This window comes from Temnothorax nylanderi, unplaced genomic scaffold, assembly GCF_030848795.1.
Source record: "Temnothorax nylanderi isolate EJ_2023f unplaced genomic scaffold, tnyl_v1.0 TNYL_tig0318_pilon, whole genome shotgun sequence".
Taxonomy (NCBI): Eukaryota; Metazoa; Arthropoda; class Insecta; order Hymenoptera; family Formicidae; genus Temnothorax; species Temnothorax nylanderi.
Window position 1 is genome coordinate 11,498 of NW_027249380.1, and position 24,653 is coordinate 36,150.

Sequence of the window (24,653 nt, forward strand, 5' to 3'; positions counted from 1 at the left end):
GAACATACGAGATAAAGTATATAAGTCGAGATACGACTTACATAGTATGGAAATGATATATTAAATTAATTATTAAATGATATATTAAACTAAAGAATGTGTGAGCGTTCAATTGTGATTATTAATTGATTAGTTTTATGTATACATTAAATGTAAGAACGGAATGTAACTAAATTTGCAAGTTGTATATGATAAAAAAACTACACATACATTAAATATTAATATATTTTATTATAAACTCAGTAGTACAAATGTAATACTAATTAATGAAAATATAATAACTATTCAATCATTAATTTTTTTGTTAAAAACAACTTATTTTGTCTTATTAGAAATCTTAGCACCTTTTCCTCTTAATGACTAGATATTCTTAAATCTTAGTATTTAATAAAACAAGAAATAACACGTATATGCCTTAAGCTTCTTATTGAAAATTACATGTTAATCTAACAAGTTTGTGCCTCTTTTTGCATATAAGTAGTTAAGTTTTAACTTTTAACATAAATAAATAAATAAAAGTATGGTTAGACTTGACTTAATCACAGAATACCTCAATAAAATAACGTTTATACTAATGTTACTAATCTATTACTATATTAAAGTTTAAGAGACTAATAGTACTTTACTTACAATTACTTATTGCAGCTATATCACATTTAACTATGTTAGATATTATACTGTTTTTCACAAAAAATACTTTGTATTAACATGTATTTGACTTTAAATAAGTTATAAAAGAAATTAAACAATTAATTAATTTTTAATTTTACTTCCTTTACAGGTAAACCCACAGATGAATCACCTCCAATAATTGATAATATTTTTAAATCAGAATCTTTAAGCTGAATTGGTTCCCCGATATTGCCAGTAAGTTTTTTTGTGCTTTACCCTTTGCTGCCCGCGCTCTAGCTTGGTTTCTTTGATCACACCAAAGCTATAACATGGAATATATAAGTAATAACGCGTACATCTTCGCTCTGAGCCCGACGAATTCCGTCATGATCGCACCATTGTTTTCATCTTTCATTAAGCACGGCACCTTCTTGTTTGCAAGCGGTACCACAGTTAGTAGTACCACATTCTAATCTAATACAGGACAGTAAAGGTGAAGTCCCATGGAGCTAGCATATAGCTTACTGGCGTATGGCGTATTAAGCTTGGCTAATTCACAGGCTTTAAGCTCGTTTTCGTTACGCCAGCACGAACATCGGCTGTCCCATGGAGCGTATTTAAGCAGCGTAATAATTAATAAGCCAATCACAGTGTTGCTTTACAAAGCTTATTTTCAAAATGGATGCTCAAGGGGTCTTGTGATTGGCTTATTGATCATTACGTCGGCGTAAATACGCCCCATGGGATAAAATTTATGTCTGTGAAGTTGGCATATCAGTTTCCAGCAGATCAAAAATAAAAGGGAGTTCTTGTCGCATGCAGTCGAGTTCTATAGTTCCTGATACTTGTTAGTAATAGTTCTGGTGATTTTACCCCAAAAACAGTTGATCGAAAAAATGATCTGCTAACTTCCCGTAGCAGATCATTTTCTAGCAGATCAAAAATAAAAAAAGAGTTCTTGTCGCATGCAGTCGAGTTCTATAGTTCCTGATACTTTTTAGTAATAGTTCTGTTGATTTTGCCAAAAAAAGTCCATTGAAAAAATTATCTGCTAGTTTTTTGAAATCTCGGAGTTCCGGTTTATCTAAAATATTTTTCGAATAGTTCTGAACATACTAAAGCATTTTCTAAAGAGTTCCCGACACCGGCAATGTTGTATGATTGTTTAAAAAATTAATACCGCTCGAAAACCGAGTATTTAGAGAGAATAGGGTGATATGCTGTACGAAATGTCGCAGTTCCGGTGTATCTAAAATATTTTTCGAATAGTTCTGAACATACAAAAGCATTTTCTAAAGAGTTCCCGACACTAGCAATGTTGTATGATTTTCTTATAAATTAATACCGCTCGAAAGCCGAGCGGTTAAATTTTTTAAACAATCATACAACATGCCAGTGTCGGGAACTCTTTAGAAAATGCTTTAGTATGTTCAGAACTATTCGAAATGTATTTTAGATAAACCGGAACTGCGACATTTCGTACAGCATATCACCCTATTCTCTCTAAATACGATCGGCTTTCGGGCGGTATTAATTTATAAAAAAATTATACAACATTGCTAGTGTCGGATACTCTGTAGAAAATGCTTCAGTACGCTCAGAACTATTCGAACAATATTTTAGATAAACCGGAACTGCGACATTTCGTACAACATATCACCCTTTTCTCTCTAAATACTCGGCTTTCGGGCGGTATTAATTTTTAAAAAAATCATACAACATTGCTAGTGTCGGGAACTCTTTATAAAATGCTTTAGTATGTTCAGAACTATTCGAAAAATATTTTAGATAAACCGGAACTGCGACATTTCGTACAGCATATCACCCTATTCTCTTTAAATACTCGGCTTTCGGGCGGTATTAATTTATAAAAAAATCATACATCATTGCTAGTGTCGGGAACTCTTTAGAAAATGCTTTAGTATGTTCAGAACTATTCGAAAAATATTTTAGATAAACCGGAACTGCGACATTTCGTACAGCATATCACCCTATTCTCTCTAAATACTCGGCTTTCGGGCGGTATTAATTTATAAAATAAATCATACATCATTGCTAGTGTCGGAAACTCTTTAGAAAATGCTTTAGTATGTTCAGAACTATTCGAAAAATATTTTAGATAAACCGGAACTGCAACATTTCGTACAGCATATCACCCTATTCTCTCTAAATACTCGGCTTTCGGGCGGTATTAATTTATAAAAAAATCATACAACATTGCTAGTGTCGGGAACTCTTTAGAAAATGCTTTAGTATGTTCAGAACTATTCGAACAATATTTTAGATAAACCGGAACTGCGACATTTCGTACAGCATATCACCCTATTCTCTCTAAATACTCGGCTTTCGGGCGGTATTAATTTTTAAAAAAATCATACAACATTGCTAGTGTCGGGAACTCTTTATAAAATGCTTTAGTATGTTCAGAATTATTCGAAAAATATTTTAGATAAACCGGAACTGCGACATTTCGTACAGCATATCACCCTATTCTCTCTAAATACTCGGTTTTCGAGCGGTATTAATTAGGCCAGTCATATTAGACATCGAACCTTCCAATTACTCTTTTCAGGTTGCAACCACCATGAATCGCTTTGATTTAAGGTGCTGTAAGTGGGATTAATTTTGCTTCGCATAATTAATGCGCATTAAAAAGTTATTAACAATATTATCAACAAAAAACGCGATTTTTTTTATTTTTTCTCAAATATCTCGAAAACTAAGCAAGATAGGGTAACTAACTATACGTACCTTTTTTGTAGAGCGTAAAATTATCTACAATAATGATCTGAACAACATTTATCGTCAAGTCAGTCGTTTAGCTTGCACGCGCCGTCAAAGTCCGAGACTCGGATCCCGAAAACCCTCGATTTCATCGTTTTTTTGATGTTGCGTCGGTGATTTTAAAACTAAGAGTAGTCCAAAAAATCAAAATTTTTTGCTTACATAGCTACAAACTAAAGAAAAAGGTTCTAAAAAATCGGTTATACCCTGAAAAGTATTCTTTGTAGTTCTCAGATGATGTGTGATTTTTTGGGAATTTTTAATTCCATTTTAAATGACTGAAAAAAATCACCGACGCAACATCAAAAAAACGATGAAATCGAGGGTTTTCGAGATCCGAGTCTCGGACTTTGACGGCGCGTGCAAGCTAAACGACTGACTTGACGATAAATGTTGTTCAGATCATTATTGTAGATAATTTTACGCTCTACAAAAAAAGTACGTATAGTTAGTTACCCTATCTTGCTTAGTTTTCGAGATATTTGAGAAAAAATAAAAAAAATTGCGTTTTTTGTTGATAATATTGTTAATAACTTTTTAACGCGCATTAATTATGCGAAGCAAAATTAATCCCACTTACAGCACCTTAAATCAAAGCGATTCATGGTGGTTGCAACCTGAAAAGAGTAATTGGAAGGTTAACCCCCTAAATTACTCTAATATGACTGGCCTACATCTCAGATTTGCATTACCGAACGCAGTAATTGGAATTCTTCGTCTTTTGCGGTATCGACGTTCTCTTGTGATCGTCAATTACAATTAATGGCAGTTTTCACGTGATATTATTATAATTGGAGTCGTTCAAACTCGACACAGGTGCCACCGGAATATTATTCGTAACTCTTGGTATCGCGGCAATGACTTCGGTGTCAATTTCGTTACTACAGCGGAATCATTTATCACGGATTCCTCCAAAGTGGGCAATCGCAGCTCGTTGATATTAAATTGCATATTTTGTGTGGATGGACGCAACATTAACATAAAGTCTTCCGTCTCTTCCGGCACCTCGGAGTGCCCTCGTCTCAGCGTCACGAAACTCGCGAATTTCATTGTATCATCCGCGTTACTGTCTTCTACGTTATCTAAACTTTTTTCATGGTTGGACACAGTCTCTACCGGCAGTATCTCGCAAATACTACCATCCGCATCTTTCTCGGGCAGATATGATTTGGAACGCTCGGTAATGGGCGCTGCATCTCTCTCTGAAGTTTGCATATCGCTCATAGATTCGTTTAAGGGGGTAGTCCTCTAAATAATTTTTTAAAAAGAAAAAGATGGACGAAGCCCTCCACGTCAACCTCGAAGGGATGCTGTATGGGCCAGGCATGTATGGACTAGAGGTATGTTGAACTAAACTGCAAAAAATGTAATCCGAAACTTCAAACGCGTTTTTTTCGAAACGGTGTTTTTGAAATCAGTGGCCGGCATAACGTTTTATCGACACGTACGATTTTGATCGGACTTTGCGTTTCGCATTCTCAATTGAATTATCTAGTCCCCTACGTAGCCGTTTTTGGATCCCTTGAAAAATCTGTGCTCGGTGCACGTTTCTGTGCCGATTTTAGGCTGAAAAATAACGTTTTTTTTTAAACGTTTTTTTAACACGTCATCATTTTTTTTTTTTATTTTTTTTTTTTCAATTCTCCTACGTAGGGGACTGGATTTAGCATTTGACAATAACTTAAAAACATTTATTTTGTTGCAGGACCAATCGGAAGACCCCCAGGCCGGCCACCGAAAATGGGCGTTTCCAGAACAAGGGGTGCTTTCACCTCGTGCAGCGGTCACGGGAAGCGGCCGATGGAGTAAAAAAAAATTATGCCCGAAAGCTATTTATATGATTAATAAATGGATACACTCAAATTTGTCATTCCCTTTTATTTTAGTATTAAAAAAAAATTCCGAAAAACACCAATTTTACAGCCATATTTAGAGGACTACCCCCTTAAATTCGATGTCTCTTCTATGTTGCTTTCTGTGACGCTCGAATCATCATACACCTTGTGATGTATTATTGTTAACGTCAGAATCGTCAACAGAATCGAGTTCCTCTAGCTCGTTATCTCGCGACGGCATAGTATTGTTAAACAGCCAGCTCGGGCCTTCCAGTGGATCTTCCTCCTAAATTTTAGTATTATTTTGTGACGGTCTTGAGTTACAGTTTTCCGCTACACTCAAATTCCTACTAATATCTTTATTAGAGACCTTATTACTTATTTGCCCATCAAGGTCTTTTTTCGATGTGTCCACGTGTGTTTCATCTTCCTCATTCGAGTTAATCGATACCTGCGATGTTACGTTTACTCTGTCTGATAGATCGGGAGGTGTATCATCATTACTCTCTTGAGTTTCAATATCAATCCTGGTGCCAATTACCTACGGGAAAATAGTAATGCAATAACAGTTTAAATATATGTAATATCTAAAAGGTAAGGCAAGAGTTGATACCCTTATTAGACATATTAGACATTTTTTTACATTACATGGATGAAGCAACTCTCCAAAAAATTGGAGAGTACTGCAATAATTTAGTAATATTATCCTGAAGTTTTATTGTATCACTTACATTAATATGTCCCGTAGTTGTTGGAGTTTCATCTATTTCGGACCATCTATTTCGCGATCGCGAAAAAGATACTACAATCTTGAATGGTGACTTCTCCTTCTTCTTCTTAATCTTTGTTTGTCTGCCACTGTAAATGTATCTAAATGTTAGTTAAAGATTATATTAAGGGGGGAACCTGAATTAGAACGCTAAAAAAAGCACAATTTTTGCAATTTTTGACGTAGAACTACGTCTCTGTCGATAGTAAGGGGGGGTAAATTCAGGCACAGATGCAACGTTTTCTTGCAACGTTTTTTTTCTCGGCTCCAATAAAACGAATCTTTTCGAAACTTTTGGGGTGTTTTATCACACATTTTGACATTAACAAAAAAAATTTTTTATACAAAAATATTGATTTTTAGTATTAAATGTTCAGCAATATCTACAACCACGTTTTTCGAATTCTCGTACAAGATAGAGAAAAATCTATTTAACTAATCGACTTGATCCAAGATTTTTTAGTTACATAATTGCATTCTCTTCTATGTGAACCTAAGAGATTTATAAAAAAATTAAATTTAACAACTTTTTTTTAAACAATTAAGTTGAACATTTTTGGCGAAAATCGTAACTTTTTTTTCAAAGTCTCACAATTAGTTTAATTTTCGATATTAAAAAATTTTGTTAGGTTCACATAGAAGAGAATGCAATTAGTAACTAAAAAATCTTGGATCAAGTCGATTAGTCAAATAGATTTTTCTCTATCTTGTACGAGAATTCGAAAAACGTAGTTGTAGATATTGCTAAACATTTAATACTAAAAATCAATATTTTTGTATAAAAAATTTTTTTTGTTAATGTCCAAATGTGTGATAAAACACCTCAAAAGTTTCGAAAAGATTCGTTTTATTGGAGCCAAGAAAAAAAATTCCAAAAATTATGCTTTTTTTAAGCGTTCTAATTCAGGTTCCCCCCTTAATTCATCGACCAACGTATCATGCTTAAGTAATTAAATTACTATTTGTGATATACCATACCATTAACTCTGAGCGAAGAAATTGTAAGTCTTTCTGGCAGTCTGCACGTACGACCATTTTCCTAAAACAATTGTGTATTGTTTACAAAGAAATATATAAATAAGTATACAAATGTTTCACAAATTTTACATATGTAGGATGTTTTTTAAAGAGCACCCACTAATTACATAGCGCCATTCCCTATCAAAAATTGAATCGAAAAGTTCTGAAGCATTTTTTTTCTATAACGCTTAATAAAGCAGTAATTATTGAGTAAATCAATCTAATCAGCACTGTCCTTTATTATAGATTATAGGATATATCTAGTAGGGGAGACCGGGGCTAAGCCGACAACGGGGCAAACTTGACACTAGGCTTTTTGCCAATTTAAATCTATCGTAGAAACTTGCCTTTCCTACTGTAAATGCGTCTTTATGTGCCAGTATTATCAACGAAATTTGGTAACATTCTGAGTTATAGTGTAATTTTTAACGCGACATAAGCGTTTTTGATAGTGAAAAGTAATTTTTCTGATCTCTCGAAAATGTCTACTCTTTCATCGAGCTTTACTCTTGCGAATCTACCGGTAAGTGATTTTGATGGGAAATTTGATGCTCTATATGAATCCGATAATCGTTTTTGCATATTTTCAAAATTGTCATGTTTTTGAAGTGACAAAAGTGAAAAACGACGTCCGGGGCAAAGTCAACACCACGCCGTTTCGTCGGCTCCCAGTAACAAACGATGCTTGTCATGCAGCCGTATGGCTCATGACAAATGTATGCGCACATCCGATCGCGAGTTTACCTGCATTAATTGTTTTTCAGACATGAGTTTAGATGAAGATAATTGAAAGTTCAACAATTTTTGTTCTCATTATTTCAAATGATTGTTCTAGCTACTTTATTCCGAATTTTTCTACTTTTTAAATACACAATAAACAATGTATTTTCATTTTCAGACAGTAAAAAATAAGTTCCAGATCAAATTGTGTCGATCAGACAAAGTGTTGAGTTTGCCCCGGCGGGGTGTCGAGTTTGCCCCGGCATTTTTCAATTCGAAAATTTGTCTTCGCGTCACTTTTCCTTTCCTGGCGGCAAAACAAAGCGACGTACAGCAAAACTTCCTGAATCAATTTTGTACCTGAAGAAACACTCTTTAAATATGTACCATTGAATTTGCCTAAAAATTTTAATTAAATATTAAAAATTGCCTTTGAAAAAATAGTGTCGGCTTAGCCCCGGTCTCCCCTATTATAGAAAAAAAATGATTCAGGACTTTTCGACTCAATTTTTGATTAAAAAATAGCGCTATGTAGCTAATCGGCGCTCTTTAAGAAACATTCTGTGTATATGTATGAGAGATAATAATACAAAATAAATATATACATACATATCTAAGAGGTAGGCATAATTGGCGATCTAGTCTCATTCATTTCCTGGCTTCTATTAGGTGAAGTTACTTCTTGTATATCACTTAGTCTCGATATATTATTAATACTTTCCATATTAATCCGGCTTAAATTAATCGTGGGCTTAGTAATAGTATGCCCACCCACCACAGGCTTCACAACACCTTTAGCTGCTGATTTTGTTGACAATCTATTGGTCGATTCTTTCCCTGAAATATATTCCAATGTAAAGACTAGACATTACAAATAATGACGCAGACAATACATGAATCATGAAAAAAAAATAAAAATGGAAAATTTTTGAAGTTTAATATATTTCATTATCGACATATTCTTTACTTCCAGCTGAAGCAGATGACAGTCTCACAGTAGTATTGAAAGCAACAAGCTCTTGACACATAGAGATAGTGTTTATCATATAACCAGTCATTGTCACCAACATTTTTAGTATTTCCTTTGCATTATTCAGTACATTGGATATTACAGTCTGAAATAAATAGATATAAATAAGAAAACTAGCATGTAGATTAAGGGTGTCTCAGACCACCCGTATCACCCGATTTATTCGTAAACGCAACATTTTAGAGAAAAATGTTTCAGACAAAAGTTGTATGGTTTAAAGGGGTACATAAGATGGTGTTATTTGTTTGACCTTGGATGGTTGTTTAAAGCTCACGTGAACAACACCTTTAATTTCTTAAATGAAAACCCCTATTTTTCAATGCATATTCCTGTAGCTAATCTCGAGAGCTTTTCAAAACACTATAATAATCTCTAATATCTCTAATATCAATCTCTAATAATTCAACATCTACCTCTGCATCAGAAGAAGACAAAGATACAGAAAAATCACTATGTAGGAAGAAAGCCAAAATGGATTTATTTAACGAAAGAATAGAAAAGAAGAAACAGCGTGTTGTAATATATGAAAAATATCTTCAGAGAGGCAGCATTAGAAATCCTGGTTTAAAAGAAATCCCTCAAAAGAGAGTAAGAAGCTTTACATGTAACAATAATATTAAAGATAATTCTGAAAAGAGCATATAGATACTGTTCTATGATAAGATTTTCAATTGACTTGATTTTTAGGGTACCGAGAATTGCTTAAGGGGGGAGTCTCGTACACGCTAAAAAGTAAGGTAACTTTTGGAATTTTTTTTAAGAATCAATGCGACGGATCTTTTTCAAACTTTTAGGGTATTTTATCATACATTTTAAGAAATAAAAAAAAATTTTTTGTTAAAAAATAATAGTTGTGTTAAAAACTATGGAGGTACGAGGCCGCGGTCTCGTCGCCGGAGTTGTAAATCGTCGTTATAGCGTCTGTTGTACTCGCTATCTATTCCTATTTTTTCTTTATGTTTGCTAAACGAGATCGAGAAATCGAGAGAAAACTTCCAGACGACAAAATCCAAACAGACAAAGCATATACGACTACGCTTTGTCAATTTTGTCTGGCCCACTACTATAAAACACGGCGACATGACACGCCAAAGGGGGCCTTAATCCCAGACGGAGTTTGCTTAGGATCTTTATTGCATCACGCGACTAGCTCAAAATTGCGAAGTCTAAAACGTGCTTCTGGAAATCTTGTAAGAGCACGTGGCGGAAGTTTCTGTTTGCAATAAAACTGCAATTAAGATTAGATGGAATGCATTTGTCTGTCAGTACTGAAAACAGGGTCGCAAGATAAACTAAGAACCCAGAGCCCTAATAAAAGAGAAATCGACAATAATAAAAAAAATGGATGCGTCACTGGAAAAATCGATAACTTAGACCCTCAAAAAATAAGACGGCGGAGGTGGGCCTTACGACAAAACTCGCCAATGGACAACCTTAAAAATAGATAATTATATCATGTTTGTCATGTTTGTCACGTCCAGTACGAGATAAAATTGCAATGGTCTAAAAATTGTTAGCGAAAGAATTTTTATAGATAAAATATGTGCGATAACATATGAAATACAAATTGTATAAATAAATACTATTTTACGAAATATTTCCGTTTTCGTGACTTACGTTTCAGCCGGCAACACATCCCAATTAGTAATCTGCACACTGGGTAGCATCTCAATGGTTATAAAAACAGATGAAATTCTGCAGTATCCAGTTACCAAGCCTTCACCTCCTGAATATTTTATCCTCAATTGACCTTCGATAATATTAGACGTCTGCAAAGGTACCGCAAGTTTCGACAAACGCGTGCTTGCTAAAGAAGAGTAGCCGGAGTGCGAACTTATTCCCGATCTGAAGGAAGAGGTCAGCTCGGATTGTCTTTTCATATGAGACGGAGAACTAAGCCATAAAGAACTGTGGGCTGAATGTGACATTAAACTACTTGGTTGACTATGACAGTGACATCTGAAAATAAATTGTAAATTTAGCAAAGAGGAAAAATTAATAAAATTTCAAAATTATGTTAGCATAATAATATAATTAACGATTATATTACCATTTCTAATCGAAGTCGCTATAAAATCCGTCGCTGCATACAGATATAAAGTAAGACTCGCACTGCTGCCAGGTTGTAAAGGCAATTGCGTCATTAGATTCTCATCGCTCCATTTGAAAATTTTACTCTCAGTTACAGCATCCAGAGTGGACTGTACTGATAAATCGACCATTTCAGTAGGAACTTGACCGGCGTTCGTTATCGTCACGGTACACTCGGCGCTGCAAATGTAAGCGAAACCATTTTACACGAAAATAATATTGAGGGAAAAAATTTTGTTATGGCTAACAGTAGACACAAACCTCTCACCGCCATAGAGAAATATACTCGCACTGCTAATTATATTGTCGCCGGAACTGAAACTAGCAGTTTGAGGCAAACTAGTTGCGACATCATATCTTGGTAAGGCTGGAATGACTTCGACCGTATATTGAGGATGTAACATACCCTCCATGTATCTCACTCTACAGTTAGATTTAACTCCTAATGTATGCGTGCTGAATCCGAGTATTTCTAAATCACCACAACTTCCTTGTATTGGGTCTGCCTGCTAACGTAACCGCAATCGGACCAGACTCAGCAGGCAGGCTAATACTTTCTGGTATCGATTCAAATACTACACCGTTTGTCAAAAGTCTTATGTTAGACACGTGCAATTCAAATGGTAAAGGATTTATGAGCAGCATTGACACCTCACAGATATCTCCTTCCACCCACAAATAATCTGTTGGAAAAAGTTTATCTTCAATGATATTACACTTTTATTGATGGTGATAATAAAACATCTAGGTATGCACGTTTTACGCGCGTAATAGGCCACTTTCCACGCACTTGTAATATAAAATAGGGTATGTAACACGTGCGGTAGGTTGAAAATTGCAGGTGCGGGTGATCGCACTCGCCTTCGGCTCGTGCGTCCACTCCGCACCCGCAATTTCCATCTTACCTCACTTGTTACACAAATAACTATTATTAAATGTGGTAAATCTGAAGAATAGTGGCCTCCTCACCGATTTCGTTGAACTTAGGCTTAATCGACGCGTTTTTGCACAAAACGACCGAATCTGGCAGAAAAAAGTGTCTCTGCCCCGCGAAGCGAGATATTAACAGTTAAAGTTTTTTTTTTTTTTTTTGGAAGTTGCTCCCCTTGGGTCAGGAGCGTAGACGCCTTCAGTCCTGCCTTTGGACTATGTGACGCAAATATTGAAGAACTAAATAATTCTGTTAATCTTTTTTACAAAGTTGTAAATTACTCCAAGCTTGAGCCAGTCTTCTCGCTGTATTATAACCTCAATAGCCTCCGTTCCCGCAATGCCGCGCCTCATCAGCTCCTCGTCCATCCTCTCTCTCTGCCGCTCGTATCTACTGCACTGCCAGATCACGTGATTGATATCCTCCTTCTCGTACCCGCATTCGCATTCCGGCGAATCGATATAACCTTTTCTTGCCAATGACTCACTCAGATTGTAGTGATTGGCTCGAACTCTATTTACAAATGAGTAAAAGTATCTGTCGGCTTTGATTTTCTGGAACCACGGTTTTTTCTTGTTTTTATCATAGAAATAGTTGAAATAAGCTTTGCCCTTGTAACCGCTTTCTCTGACTAAAACATCCTGGGTTCGTTGCCACGCTTCCTGCTTGAATAAACTGCGATAATCCAATATAGGAACCTCTATATGCTCATATGCTTCGCTCTGCGCACCCGTCCTTGCCATCAAGTCCGCCGCCTCGTTGCCTACATATCCACTATGAGCCGGTATCCATTCGTATATAATTAGTAATCCATACTCCCTTTTAAGTTTAAAATGACGTCTTCTAATATCTAATATGTACCGATTTTTATATACATCCAACCTATTATTCTTAATAGCCTTTAACACGCTTTGACAATCTGATAAAATCAGAATGCTGTTGCCAATATTCTTTCCTTGTGCTTTCTCATACTCCACTTTTTCCAGGGCCGCTTTAACCGCGAAGGCTTCTGCCGTATAAGATGAGCTATGTCTAGGGAGACTCACATAAAACGCCTCATTCCGCTCCTCAAATACTATTCCCGAACCTGTAGCACTAGACATCTCTGGTCTTGATCCATCCGTGTAAATCACCAGAGGGCTGTTCATCTCGTACTTGCGATTAAATTATTCAATGAAGTCCAAATCCTTCTGACCATATTTAAGGTTCTCCAAACTGTTCCAAACTTTGGTCCTTTTACCCGGCGTCACATCTTTACCTACTTCTATGTCTACTATAATACTGTCCGTCAGGGTCTCATATTCATTTTCCCAAAGATCATATACTTCCTTAGGTTGGCCAATGTACCTCATAAGTGGTCTAACTTTCTCCCACGCCACTGAGATAACACTCTTTCTTAGGTTAGGTTGTCTAAGTCTAATAAACTGTTCCTTATTACATAGGTTGTCGATACTTCGTCTAATCTCCTCGTTACCATATTTTAAGATCTTGCAGCAGAAGTTCCTTGCCAACATCAGCGCTCGCTCTCTAAGTAGATCGACCTTGGCCTCCGCTAACATCACGTTCGTGGGGGTACTATTTCTATACCCCATCGCTGTTCTCAATCCTAGGAACTGACCCCTCTCTAACTTGAGGATCTGTTGCTCAGTCACCGGTGCGTACACAAAACATCCATAATCCGAAACCGATCGAACCAAGCTCTTGTAAAGCATGAGGGCCGTACCTCCATCCGAACCTCTAGTAACATTATTCAAATAACGCAAAATAGAGTTAGCCCTTTCGATCTTACCCCTAACGTCTTGTACCTGATTCTTATACGTCATTTGATTGTCCACTCGTAATCCCAGAAACTTAGCTTCTCCATTGTTAGTTACGCATACCCCCTTAACCCGAATCGTCACATTCCTGTCGATGAATCCACTCTTGGAAAACTCCACCAATGACGTCTCTCTAGGCTCCAAATCCAAGCCGATTAACCCCAAATTGTTGGCCACAATATTTACAGCTTCCTCTACACGTGCCCTGTTTTCTTCTCTATTGGGTCCTGTTGAGTATACTAATATATCGTCCGCAAACTGGAGCACGACCACATCATCACCTACATCCACCGTAATATCGTTAGTGTTTAACGCGTACAGTATCGGACTCAATACTGCTCCTTGGGGTAACCCTTTCCTAGATATTCTCTTAACCTTTTCACTGTTGCTAACGATATACTCTACCTCTCTATCCTTTAACCATACCTTAACAAACGACCTGATTCTTTTAGGACACTTCATCTTCTTCAGTTTCCTATTGAGAATGTGAAACTGTACATTGTCATACGCAGACGATACATCCAAAAAAGCCGCTAATCCGTAAGTACCACCGTGTATTGCCACCTTAATATCCGCCGTCAACTTAGCCAAATTCTCGATACAGGATTTACCACGTCAAAATCCGTTCTGCAGGGGATGAATTTTACCTTCTCTCTCCGTCCACCAGACTAGTCTCTCGTTAACCATGCGCTCCATTACTTTGCCAACACACGAGGACAGGGATATTGGTCTAACTTTCTCCTTATTAGCTTTATCGATGAAAAGGACTTGATATTCTCGCCATTCTTTGGGGAACCCATTACCACGCCAGATTTCATTGAGCAGACTTAACAGAAACTCCAGAGCTCTTCGGGGAAGTTGTTTTATCATCTTGTAATCGATGCAATCGGTACCCGGTGCAGAATCCTTCCTGATCATATTTATTGCTCTAAGCAATTCCTCCATTTTGAATGGAGAGTCCAGACAATTCTCTTCCTGTGATGGATGCTCCTCATCTTCTTCTTCCAAAGAGACCCCTGGCGCCGACAATTTGTCAATCTCTTCCCTGATGACTTGATTCCGATCCGTCGTCTGCCATTTGTTCCAGTTTATCTTATTCTTGCCTTTCTTGAAAGTTCGCATAACGTTCCACACATACGAAAAGTTAGTAAACCTAGTGATACTGTTACAGAAGTGGTGAAAGTTTTCCTTCTTTTTCTTCTTTAATGTTTTCCTTGCCAATGCTTCGACCCTTTTATACTCAAACCAGGAGTGTCTTGAATCCGAATGATTAAGATAAATCTTCAACTTCTTTTTCCTATCTTTAATGGCTTTCGAACAATCTTCGTCCCACCATCTCACCGGTTGTTTTTCTTTCCTAAACGATTTTATATCTGGCTGCGTAGACTTCTTATATCCCTCCCTTCTTCCAGAGGCGACATTGATTGCCTTCTTCATGATGGCCGTAAAAATTTCATATTTTTCCTGCAACACTTTACCTAAACAGGCTTCCTCGATATTCTCCATTTCTTTCTTCATATAGTCCTGAAACTTGGCCCAATCAGTTGTTTTTGTAGATAAACGATTCGTAGTTTTCTTGTAAGCAGAAACATCCGTTTCCACCTTTATAAGAATAGAGAAGTGATCTGAATTCCACGTATCCGGCAATTGTTGATAGCTAACAAAATCTATTATTGGAGCGTCAGCAAAAACGAGATCCAAATTTGAGGCTGCCTGATTCATACAGTTCAATCTAGATTTGGTGTCAACATTAACGCATAGGAATCCCGAGTTGAACATCTTCTCGTATAAATTTTCTCCATTGGAGTCAGTATCTCTACAGTTCCATACCACATTGTGGGCATTGAAGTCACCCACTATAATAGAGCCACATTTCTCATTATTGTATTTCAAAATATCTTCCCAGACTTTAGGATCCTCTCTGACTCCCGGTCTACGGTATATAGCTATAATATTGAACTTGATCGCGGTGTTGTTAATTTTGACGCCATATATATCAAAAGAATCCGATCTCACATTCAGATCCTTTATTACCTTATATTCTATATAATTTTTGATAATGATCGCTATACCTCCGCTGTAACCTATGCTCTCTATACCGATAACTTTATAACCAGTAAAAGATAATCTTTGTAAATCCTTAATTTTAGACTCTGTTATTACAGCTATATCGTAATTACCTATATGTGCATCCAATTCATATTTTTTATTCCTCAATCCTCGTGCATTCCATAGTAGAACCTTAACCATATATTTGATTTGACTCTATTACTTTATCTAGGTTCCTGCCACTATAGGTAGATCTTCCACCTGGCTGCCTTTGTTTTCTTGCTTCTCCTTCCTCTTCATCGTTGATTCGTTGCGACATAGCTTGCTGCGTGATATTTAACAGTAATTTTCTGAACTCCTGTGAAGACTCCATGAGTTTCACTATAGTTTCCAGCAGTCCTTCGTTAGATTCTTGCCAATCCAATGTACTTCTTCTTCTTTTCCTACTTTGTTTTTCCTCTTCGCTGTCACTATCCGGGTAACTAAGAATTATTCCTCTTTTATCCTTTGGAATATCCCCCTCTCTTGTATTAAATTTGCTATAATATTTCTTTGTACTATTTTCAGCTATCACGTGCTTCTCAGGAGTATTCAGTTCCTTAGTCTTAACGTACTTAGACTTATCGTACCTGACTCTATTAATCTCTGCCTGAGGCTCCCTGACTCTGACCTGTGATATACGATGATCCTTCACAGCGCTCTTGACCGATGTGCTTTGTAATGGGGGATCCCTTTTAACCGTGCTAGCGAATGTCCTGGGAAGTGACGGCCATGATTCTGGTTTAGTGAACCTATCATACTCATATTCTGGTTTATTTTCCTTGCCAGCTTGAATTCTTTTAGCTTCATAAAACGACACATTATTATATGCCATAATCACCTTGATGTCTCTATTTACTTGAAAAACCGGGCAGCCCTTGTACGTTGACTTGTGTTCACCATAGCAGTTTCTGCAACAAGCTACATTATTACAAGCGCCGTGGAACTTATCTCCACATATTGCACATCTCTCCTCACTTTTACAAACAATCTTAGTATGTCCGTATCTAAAGCATTTATAACATTGCTTGACCGCATCAACAAATGGTCTAACCTTTATGAAGCCCATATTATCATATATACCTAAACTATCGGGTAATTTATTGCCTTTTAATGTAATAACAATATTGTTCATCTCTTCAATGACGAATGATTTACCATCCTTATCAAACTTTTTCCGAGTCATATATTCCATCTGAATAACTTCTTCCTTGTTGACTAGTTCGTCCCACAACTTAGGTATATCGAACGGCCAGTTTACTATTACTCCTTTGCACGAAATCGATCTATTATCAATGTAAGCCTGCATGAATCCTTTTAGTTCTTTATCAATATTCTCCAGACACAAGTTAGCATCTACTATGTTCTTAAACTTAAGTCTAGCGAGGTTAAATTGATCCATGTCAAAAATATCTGGGAAACTTTTTATCCTATGTAAGGCATCTAATATTTTTAACTTATTCATTTCTTTATTATTACACACCTTGTCAACACACAACCTACAATGAACTATTTTATGACCTTTAAAATCCGACATGAATTTATCACAGCCCTTATTTGGGTCAATGATCAATTGGTCTTTTCTATAGGTATCCTTATTTGCTACTACCAGATTACCTTGGTCTTGTACGTACACTTTGTGCTGCCGCTCTATTATCTTACCACTATCGTTCGTTTTATTCTTATTCAACATATCTTCCTTACACGTTGTCATCACCCTATTTATATCTTCATCTGACAGCTCCATCTCATTGTTGTTTTGTAAAACATCTACCGTTAACTTCTTATCTCCTCTGTCCTTTCGGCCCAATTCTTTGTCGATTTCCTCCAATTCCTTGATACTTGCTACTACTGATCCGTTGATTTCATTTTCATTCTTGAGCGCGTTCTCACTCCTTTTATCCTTCACGCACAAATCGCTCTCTCCTCTAGTCTTGCCATAACCTGAATTTTCTTTCGGCATATTTCAAGATTGGACCCCCCACCGAGGGGGGGCTCAAATACAACTAAATTTTTCTTTGCTAATCTCCGACATGTCCTGGCACCCTCTAATATCGCACTTCAGCCTCCACTACCTCACAAAATAGCTTTATATTACTTTTATTTTAGCCCGCCAACGATAACACGTCCGCCACTCAACACGGCCGCCCTCCCCTTAAAGTTGACGACTCAAAACAGTTAAAGTTGACGACTATCAGGTTATGAGACCTGTCATACCGACGAGATGTAGCGACTACGAACATGCCCTGTGGCCATATGCGCATGCTCAGTGGCCGCACGCGCATGCAAGAGGTCACGTGACAACTGTTTGGTTGGTAAGTCAGAAGTGTAACATAATTCGAAATGATATTCTTTCGGCGTATAGATTAGTGACGCGCTTTAAAAGTATTTAAGTGTTTAAAGCGCGTCAACTAATCTATGTAGGTTAGAGACGCGCTTTAAAAGTATTTAAGTGTTTAAAGCGCGTCACTAACCTAAGCAGGGCACACATGTGTGTGCCCTGCTTTAACGAAAATCACAACTTCTATAAAGCAGGGCATACTCACGTGTGTGTGCCCTGCTTTAACGAAAATCACAACTTCTATAAAGCAGAGCATACACACGTGTGTGTGCCCTGCTTTAATAAAAATCACAACTTCTATAAAGCAGGGCATACACACGTGTGTGTGTGTGTGTGTGTGTGTGTGTGTGTGTGTGTGTGTGTGTGTGTGTGTGTGTGTGTGTGCCCTGCTTTAACGAAAATCACAACTTCTATAAAGCAGGACATACACATTGTGTGTGTGACCTGCTTTAACGAAAATCACAACTTCTATAAAGCAGGGCATACACACGTGTGTGTGTGCCCTGCTTTAACGAAAATCATTAAACAGTTAAATACTTTTAAAGCGCGTTTCTAACCTACATAGGTTAGTTGACGCGCTTTAAACACTTAAATACTTTTAAAGCGCGTCACTAATCTATATGCCGAAAGAATATCATTTCGAATTATGTTACACTTCTGACTTACCAACCAAACAGTTGTCACGTGATCTGCTGCATGCGCGTGCGGCCACTGAGCATGCGCATATGGCCACAGGGCATGTTCGTAGTCGCTACATCTCGTCGGTATGACAGGTCTCATAACCTGATAGTCGTCAACTTTAACTGTTAATATCTCACTTCGCGGGGCAGAGCGACACTTTTTTCTGCCAGATTCGGTCGTTTTGTGCAAAAACGCGTCGATTAAGCCTAAGTTCAACGAAATCGGTGAGGAGGCCACTATTCTTCAGATTTACCATCATGGTAAAAACTCACATCCAGGCATTATTGAATAGCAGTGTACTTGGCCCTTACTTCAACAACGAGTTGCTCAGCGATATTGGGAACGGAAAATACAGTCTACTATTAGATGAGTCGAACGACGTATCCGTGAATAAACTGTTGGGTATTGTCATAATATACTACAGCGACAAACAGGGAAAAACGATCTCGAGTTTTCTAGCACTGACCAAGCTGGAAACATGTAATGCCGATTTGGGAATTGTGATTTGGGAATTGGGAATTGGGATTTGGGATTTGGGAATTGGGATTTGGGATTTGGGATTTGGGAATTGGGATTTGGGAATTGGGCCTTGGGAATTGGGATTTGGGAATTGAGAATTGAGAATTGGAAATTGGGAATTGGGATTTGGGATTTGGGATTTGGGAATTGGAATTTGGGATTTGGGATTTGGGAATTGGGATTTGGGAATTGGGATTTGGGATTTGGGAATTGAGAATTGGGAAATCCCAAATCCCAATTCCCAAATCCCAAATCCCAATTCCCAAATCCTAAATCCCAATTCCCAAATCCCAATTCCCAAATCCCAAATCCTAATTTCCAAATCTCAAATCCCAATTCCCAAATCCCAATTCCCAAATCCCAATTCCCAAATCCCAATTCCCAAATCCCAATTCCCAATTCTCAATTCCCAAATCTCAATTCTCAATTCCCAAATCCCAAATCCCAATTCCCAAGGCCCAATTCCCAAATCCCAATTCCCAAATCCCAAATCCCAATTCCCAAATCCCAAATCCCAATTCCCAATTCCCAAATCGGCATTACATGTTTCCAGCTTGGTCAGTGCTAGAAAACTCGAGATCGTTTTTCCCTGTTTGACGCTGTAGTATATTATGACAATACCCAACAGTTTATTCACGGATACGTCGTTCGACTCATCTAATGCTGGGTCTACAATGCGAGTCGCAAAGTCGTGAGTCGCAAGAATTGACCAATCACAGTCGAATTTGAGGAGAATAATCGATTGTGATTGGTCAATTCTTGCGACTCACGACTTTGCGACTCGCATTGTAGACCCAGCATAATAGTAGACTGTATTTTCCGTTCCCAATATCGCTGAGCAACTCGTTGTTGAAGTATTCATAGTCGAATCTTATATTTAAGTCCGTCTTAAGTACGAGCTTAAGATGCCATTAACCAATCACAGAGCCGTATTAGCATCTTAAGATATTACTTAAGACGGTCTTGAAATGAGATCTGACTATGAATACCGGCCTAAGGGCCAAGTACACTGCTATTCAATAATGCCTGGATGTGAGTTTTTACCATGATTTATCCCATCTATGCAAAATGTGATGTTTAAGGTTGTAGACTGCTAGAATGGGTGCGTTCAGCCGATACTCCGCTAGCCTAGCGCACGTAAGCAGCGAGCGCTTTGCTACCATTTGCTACGGAAAAATTTGGCTGAACAGAAGCGCTAGTAGTTAGCGGTTGTTAGCGGTTGGTCGTTGCAAATCAAAACCGCTACCAAACGAGCGACTGCTCACGATTGCTAGGCTAGCGGAGTATCGGCTGAACGCAGCCAATGTATGGATATAGGCCGGTATTCATAATCAGATCTTGTTTCAAGACCGTCTTAAGTAATATCTTAAGATGCTAATACGGCTCTGTGATTGGTTACTGGCTGCGTTCAGCCGACCTCCGCTAGCCTAGCAGTTCGCTCGTTTGGTAGCGGTTTTGATCGCAACGCCGCTTAGCGCTATCGAAGGGTCGGCTGGACAGCTCTTAGCGGTTGTTAGCGGTCGCCATCTTTGTTTTCATCGAACATAACCCAACATAACCGCGAGTAACACCGAACTAATCTCGTTGTGCGACGACGACGACGACGATCGTGTACTCACAAAAAATACGCGTAACGAGCTCGAGAGCGACGACAAGAGCCTGCAGGAATTGATAGAGAGCGAGCTGGCGCTGAGGATCTGCTCGAGCAGCACCGACGACGAAGCCGTCGAGGAAACCGAGAACGTCGTCACCCAACCGAAGACGATCAAGAGGATCGTCCTGGACCTCCGGCGCAGTTCACAGCGGCCGAGAGCGAACATTATTCCCTGATCGAGGAACCGTACGACCATCGAAACGGTTATTTGTCTCCACACATCGACGTCGAGGTCGTGAAACCAGAACCGGTGCGCTTCCACGACGAGGAAGAGGATTAGGCGTTCGTCGAGCAGCCGGAAGCCGGCGCGGGCGTTGCGCCGATAATTATTCAGAAAGCGATCAAAAGTCGAGCTGCGACGAAGTCGTCAACGTTAGCAACGACAGCGAGTATTCTATAGTGTTTGTTAAATTGGCGTATCCATAACCAGTATGGAAAATATTGTAAATTTGATTTTGAATGAATTATTGAATGATGATGATGACGATGATGATGATGATGATGATGATGATGATGATGATGATGATGATGATGATGATGAAATACTGTACATAGAAATACTGTACGATTGCCAATGGAACGTAATTTATATTGAATGAAAAAATATCGCAGGTTTTGTCTTGGATACTTGCTCAGTTCGTTGCGTTGCTACGAGGAAATTCGTGTGAAACGACAGTGTCAAAATTTACTAGCTGTTTCTAGGAAGCTCTTCACGTATTTGGGTATGAATCAACTCCCAAGTACAATATATATCCAATATATTATACTCCAAGATGTTTAATCTGTACCATCTTTTATTTATCTTCCAATCCAAAATCTAGGAGACTTTTCTGATCTCCTGCGCGAGATTATGGCGGAGGTCAGAAATTTGACAAACGCAGAGAGATGCTCTTTATTCCTTTTGGATCCCGATCAACAAGATTTGGTTGCCAAAGTGTTCGATGGCATTTCCACGGGAGAAGTAGGTAACTTGCGCAGTTAATTTCACATGCAAATGGATCAATGTTTTGTAATTAACTCGACGTTTTTTTTTTTAACGTTCCTAGGCTATAAGCGAGATGAGAATACCTATTGGACAGGGTATAGCCGGTCATGGTGCGACCACCGGTAAACTACTCAATATTCGAGATGCTTACAATCATCCCCTTTTTTATCGCGGGATAGACGAGGCGACAGGATTTAGGACTAGAAATATTTTGTGCTTTCCAATACGGGACGAGAAAGGCATTGTTGGTAAATTAAACATACTGGGTTAAACGTCCTGCAAGAATGTTGCAATTGAAATAAATTGTAATAAAAACCTGAAGATGTAAAGAGTTATGTTTTAGGAGTGGCTCAATTGTGCAATAAAATAAACGGTTTGTATTTCGATGCCTTTGACGAACAGATCGCGACAGCGTTCAGTATCTATTGCGGTATATCGATAATGCATAGTATCGTTTATAAAAAGATGCAGGACGCTCAAGCTCGAAATAAGCTTAGTAACGAGATAATGATGTATCACATGAAGGTAAGACATTTGTCGGACAAACGATATATTTTATAATCGATTAATGGATTACGTAGAGGGATTTCTTTGTAGGTGGAGGAATCTGCTGTGCAAGCGTTGTTAAATTGCGGGGACGACCACAATATTAAAGATTTCAACAAATTTCACTTCAGTCCGAGGAATGTACCTTACAAACATATACCTTGCTACACTATTAAAATGTTTACAGACTTGAATTTCTTAAAGCAAATTAAAATGCCGACCCTTGCAAGGTACTGATGCGAAATACGAAGTAATGTATGATTCAATAAATTTTATTTTGTAACGTAACAATTTTTAGATTCATACTGTATTTACAGTATTTTTTATGTATTTCTTCCTATTGCGAAAATTCTTACATTGTATCACTGCGATCTCTATCCTACGGACGCGACTATTAGTTCAGCGACATCTGGATCTTGACAGAGAACAGATAGTTGCGCGTGAACTTGCGTTCCATTCAGTGCTAGTCTAGCACGTGCTAATACTTCCTTTCCTCCTCGGAAGACGCCACTCAAAAGCAGATTGTGAGCAGCCGCTCCGGCTCCTTATAAAGACGTCACTGTGTCTCCCAAAGCGAATGATACTCTGCGTATTCAGCATGCGACTGTTGTACGAAGGCAAAATCTGAGAATATTGTAATTAATGATTATTGTAATACATTAAAGAAAAGTCACATGATATATTAACGATAGAAAGAAATACAAGCAGTATTCTTTAATAATTTCCATGTATATGTAATGATAATCTTACATTATAAAAGTTATTTTACAGCAATCAGTGAATGTATTTCTTCCTATTGTGAAAATTCTTACATTGTATCACTGCGATCTCTATCCTACGGACGCGACTATTAGTTCAGCGACATCTGGATCTTGACAGAGAACAGATAGTTGCACGTGAACTTGCGTTCCATTTAGTGCTAGTCTAGCACGTGCTAATACTTCCTTTCCTCCTCGGAAGACGCCACTCAGGAGCAGATTGTGAGCAGCCGCTCCGGCTCCTTATAAAGACGTCACTGTGTCTCCCAAAGCGAATGTCTCCTCTAGATGTCCCTGATCGGAGAGAGTGTTCACACAATCAAACTGCAAAATGAAAAATTCATACATGTGTTTATCGATATATTTTATATTGCAATAATATATAATTTAAAGAAATATAATACCTGCTTCAGTTATTCATAGTTCTTCAGAGACTTTTCACCGAAACATCAATAAATTTCTCAGGTTATGGAATGTTTGGGAGCTTGGTCCGTCTAGGAGATCGCTCGATATTGCTAGAATCTGGATCAACCGTGAAAAGTACGACTTCCTTGATGACCGCCTGATACTCGTAGTCGTTGCTAACGTCGACGACTTCGTCGCGGCTCGACTTTTGATTAATGAGCTTTCGTTCGTTTTCTGAATAATTACAACGCCCGTACCAGCTTCCGGCTGTTCGACGAACGCCTGATCCTCTTCCTCGTCGTGGAAGCGCACCGGTTCTGGTTTCACGACCTCGAGGTCGATGTGTGGAGACAAATTACCGTTTCGGTGGCCGTACACGGTTCCTCGATCAAAGAATAATGTTCGCTCTCGGCCGCTATGAATTGCGCGTTAACGTCGACGGGATTTTGCCGGCGGTCCAGGACGATCCTCTTGATCGTCTTCGGTTGGGTGACGACGTTCTCGGTTTCCTCGACGGCTTCGTCGTCGGTGCTGCTCGAGCAGATCCTCAGCGCCAGCTCGCTCTCTATCAATTCCTGCAGGCTCTTGTCGTCGCTCTCGAGCTCGTTACGCGTATTTTTTGTGAGTACACGATCGTCGTCGTCGTCGTCGCACAACGAGATTAGTTCGGTGTTACTCGCGGTTATGTTGGGTTAGGTTCGATGAAAACAAAGATGGCGACCGCTAACAACCGCTATCTATAGCGCTTCTGTCCAGCCGAATATTTGCGTAGCAAGCGCTCGCCGCTTACATGCGCTACGGGTAGCAGAGGGTCGGCTGGACTCAGCCAATGATGCAATAGCGCTAAGGGCCGTGGCACATAGAAAAACTTAAGCAGTAAAACTTAAGCAGTAAGGAAATCAATGGTATGGATTCGCTACCGCTTAGGGTCGTGCCTTAAGTTCTTGACTGTGATTGGCTGATTTGCTTACTGCTTCAGTTTTACTGCTTAAGTTTTTCTATGTGCCACGGCCTTATAATAGCGCGCTACCCGAACGCAGCCTATGGCTGCGGTCCACTTGACGCTA

The 24,653-nt window shown here is 38.5% G+C and overlaps 2 protein-coding genes, 1 long non-coding RNA gene and 1 pseudogene across 5 annotated transcripts; 1 reads left to right on the forward strand and 3 right to left on the reverse strand.

Moving 5' to 3' along the window:
* Nucleotides 1-211: 211 nt before the first annotated feature.
* Nucleotides 212-10,698, reverse strand: LOC139781147 (uncharacterized; annotated as a pseudogene).
* A 1,333-nt stretch (nucleotides 10,699-12,031) lies between these two features.
* LOC139781151 (uncharacterized) lies at nucleotides 12,032-12,940 on the reverse strand. Its single transcript, XM_071719985.1, has one exon. It carries the CDS (start codon nucleotides 12,938-12,940, stop codon nucleotides 12,032-12,034), a length of 909 nt encoding a protein of 302 aa, XP_071576086.1.
* A 7,698-nt stretch (nucleotides 12,941-20,638) lies between these two features.
* Nucleotides 20,639-23,101, forward strand: LOC139781143 (cGMP-dependent 3',5'-cyclic phosphodiesterase-like). 3 transcript variants are annotated; one of them, XM_071719973.1, is made up of 6 exons: nucleotides 20,641-21,277; nucleotides 21,505-21,614; nucleotides 21,714-21,853; nucleotides 21,939-22,125; nucleotides 22,200-22,402; nucleotides 22,475-23,101. In XM_071719973.1, exons 3-6 carry the CDS (start codon nucleotides 21,743-21,745, stop codon nucleotides 22,658-22,660), a joined length of 687 nt encoding a protein of 228 aa, XP_071576074.1. In that variant the 5' UTR covers nucleotides 20,641-21,277; nucleotides 21,505-21,614; nucleotides 21,714-21,742; the 3' UTR covers nucleotides 22,661-23,101. The 3 variants fall into 3 exon arrangements, with proteins under 3 accessions (XP_071576072.1, XP_071576074.1, XP_071576073.1); XM_071719971.1 differs by having other exon boundaries at nucleotides 20,639-21,614; XM_071719972.1 differs by having other exon boundaries at nucleotides 20,643-21,614; nucleotides 22,221-22,402.
* LOC139781145 (uncharacterized) lies at nucleotides 22,680-24,291 on the reverse strand. Its single transcript, XR_011720435.1, has 3 exons — nucleotides 23,586-24,291; nucleotides 23,236-23,505; nucleotides 22,680-23,047 (listed from the first exon to the last, which is right to left on the reverse strand). It is a non-coding gene; the product is annotated as an uncharacterized lncRNA (long non-coding RNA).
* Nucleotides 24,292-24,653: the final 362 nt, after the last annotated feature.

Coding starts and splice junctions, on each gene's coding strand:
- LOC139781143 (XM_071719971.1), top strand. CDS start 21,488: ATGAAAAAATATCGCAGGTTTTGTCTTGGATACTTGCTCAGTTCGTTG. Junction 21,854..21,938: donor ATGGCATTTCCACGGGAGAA/GTAGGTAACTTG, acceptor TAACGTTCCTAG/GCTATAAGCGAGATGAGAAT. Junction 22,403..22,474: donor TAATGATGTATCACATGAAG/GTAAGACATTTG, acceptor ATTTCTTTGTAG/GTGGAGGAATCTGCTGTGCA.
- LOC139781151 (XM_071719985.1), bottom strand. CDS start 12,940: ATGAACAGCCCTCTGGTGATTTACACGGATGGATCAAGACCAGAGATG.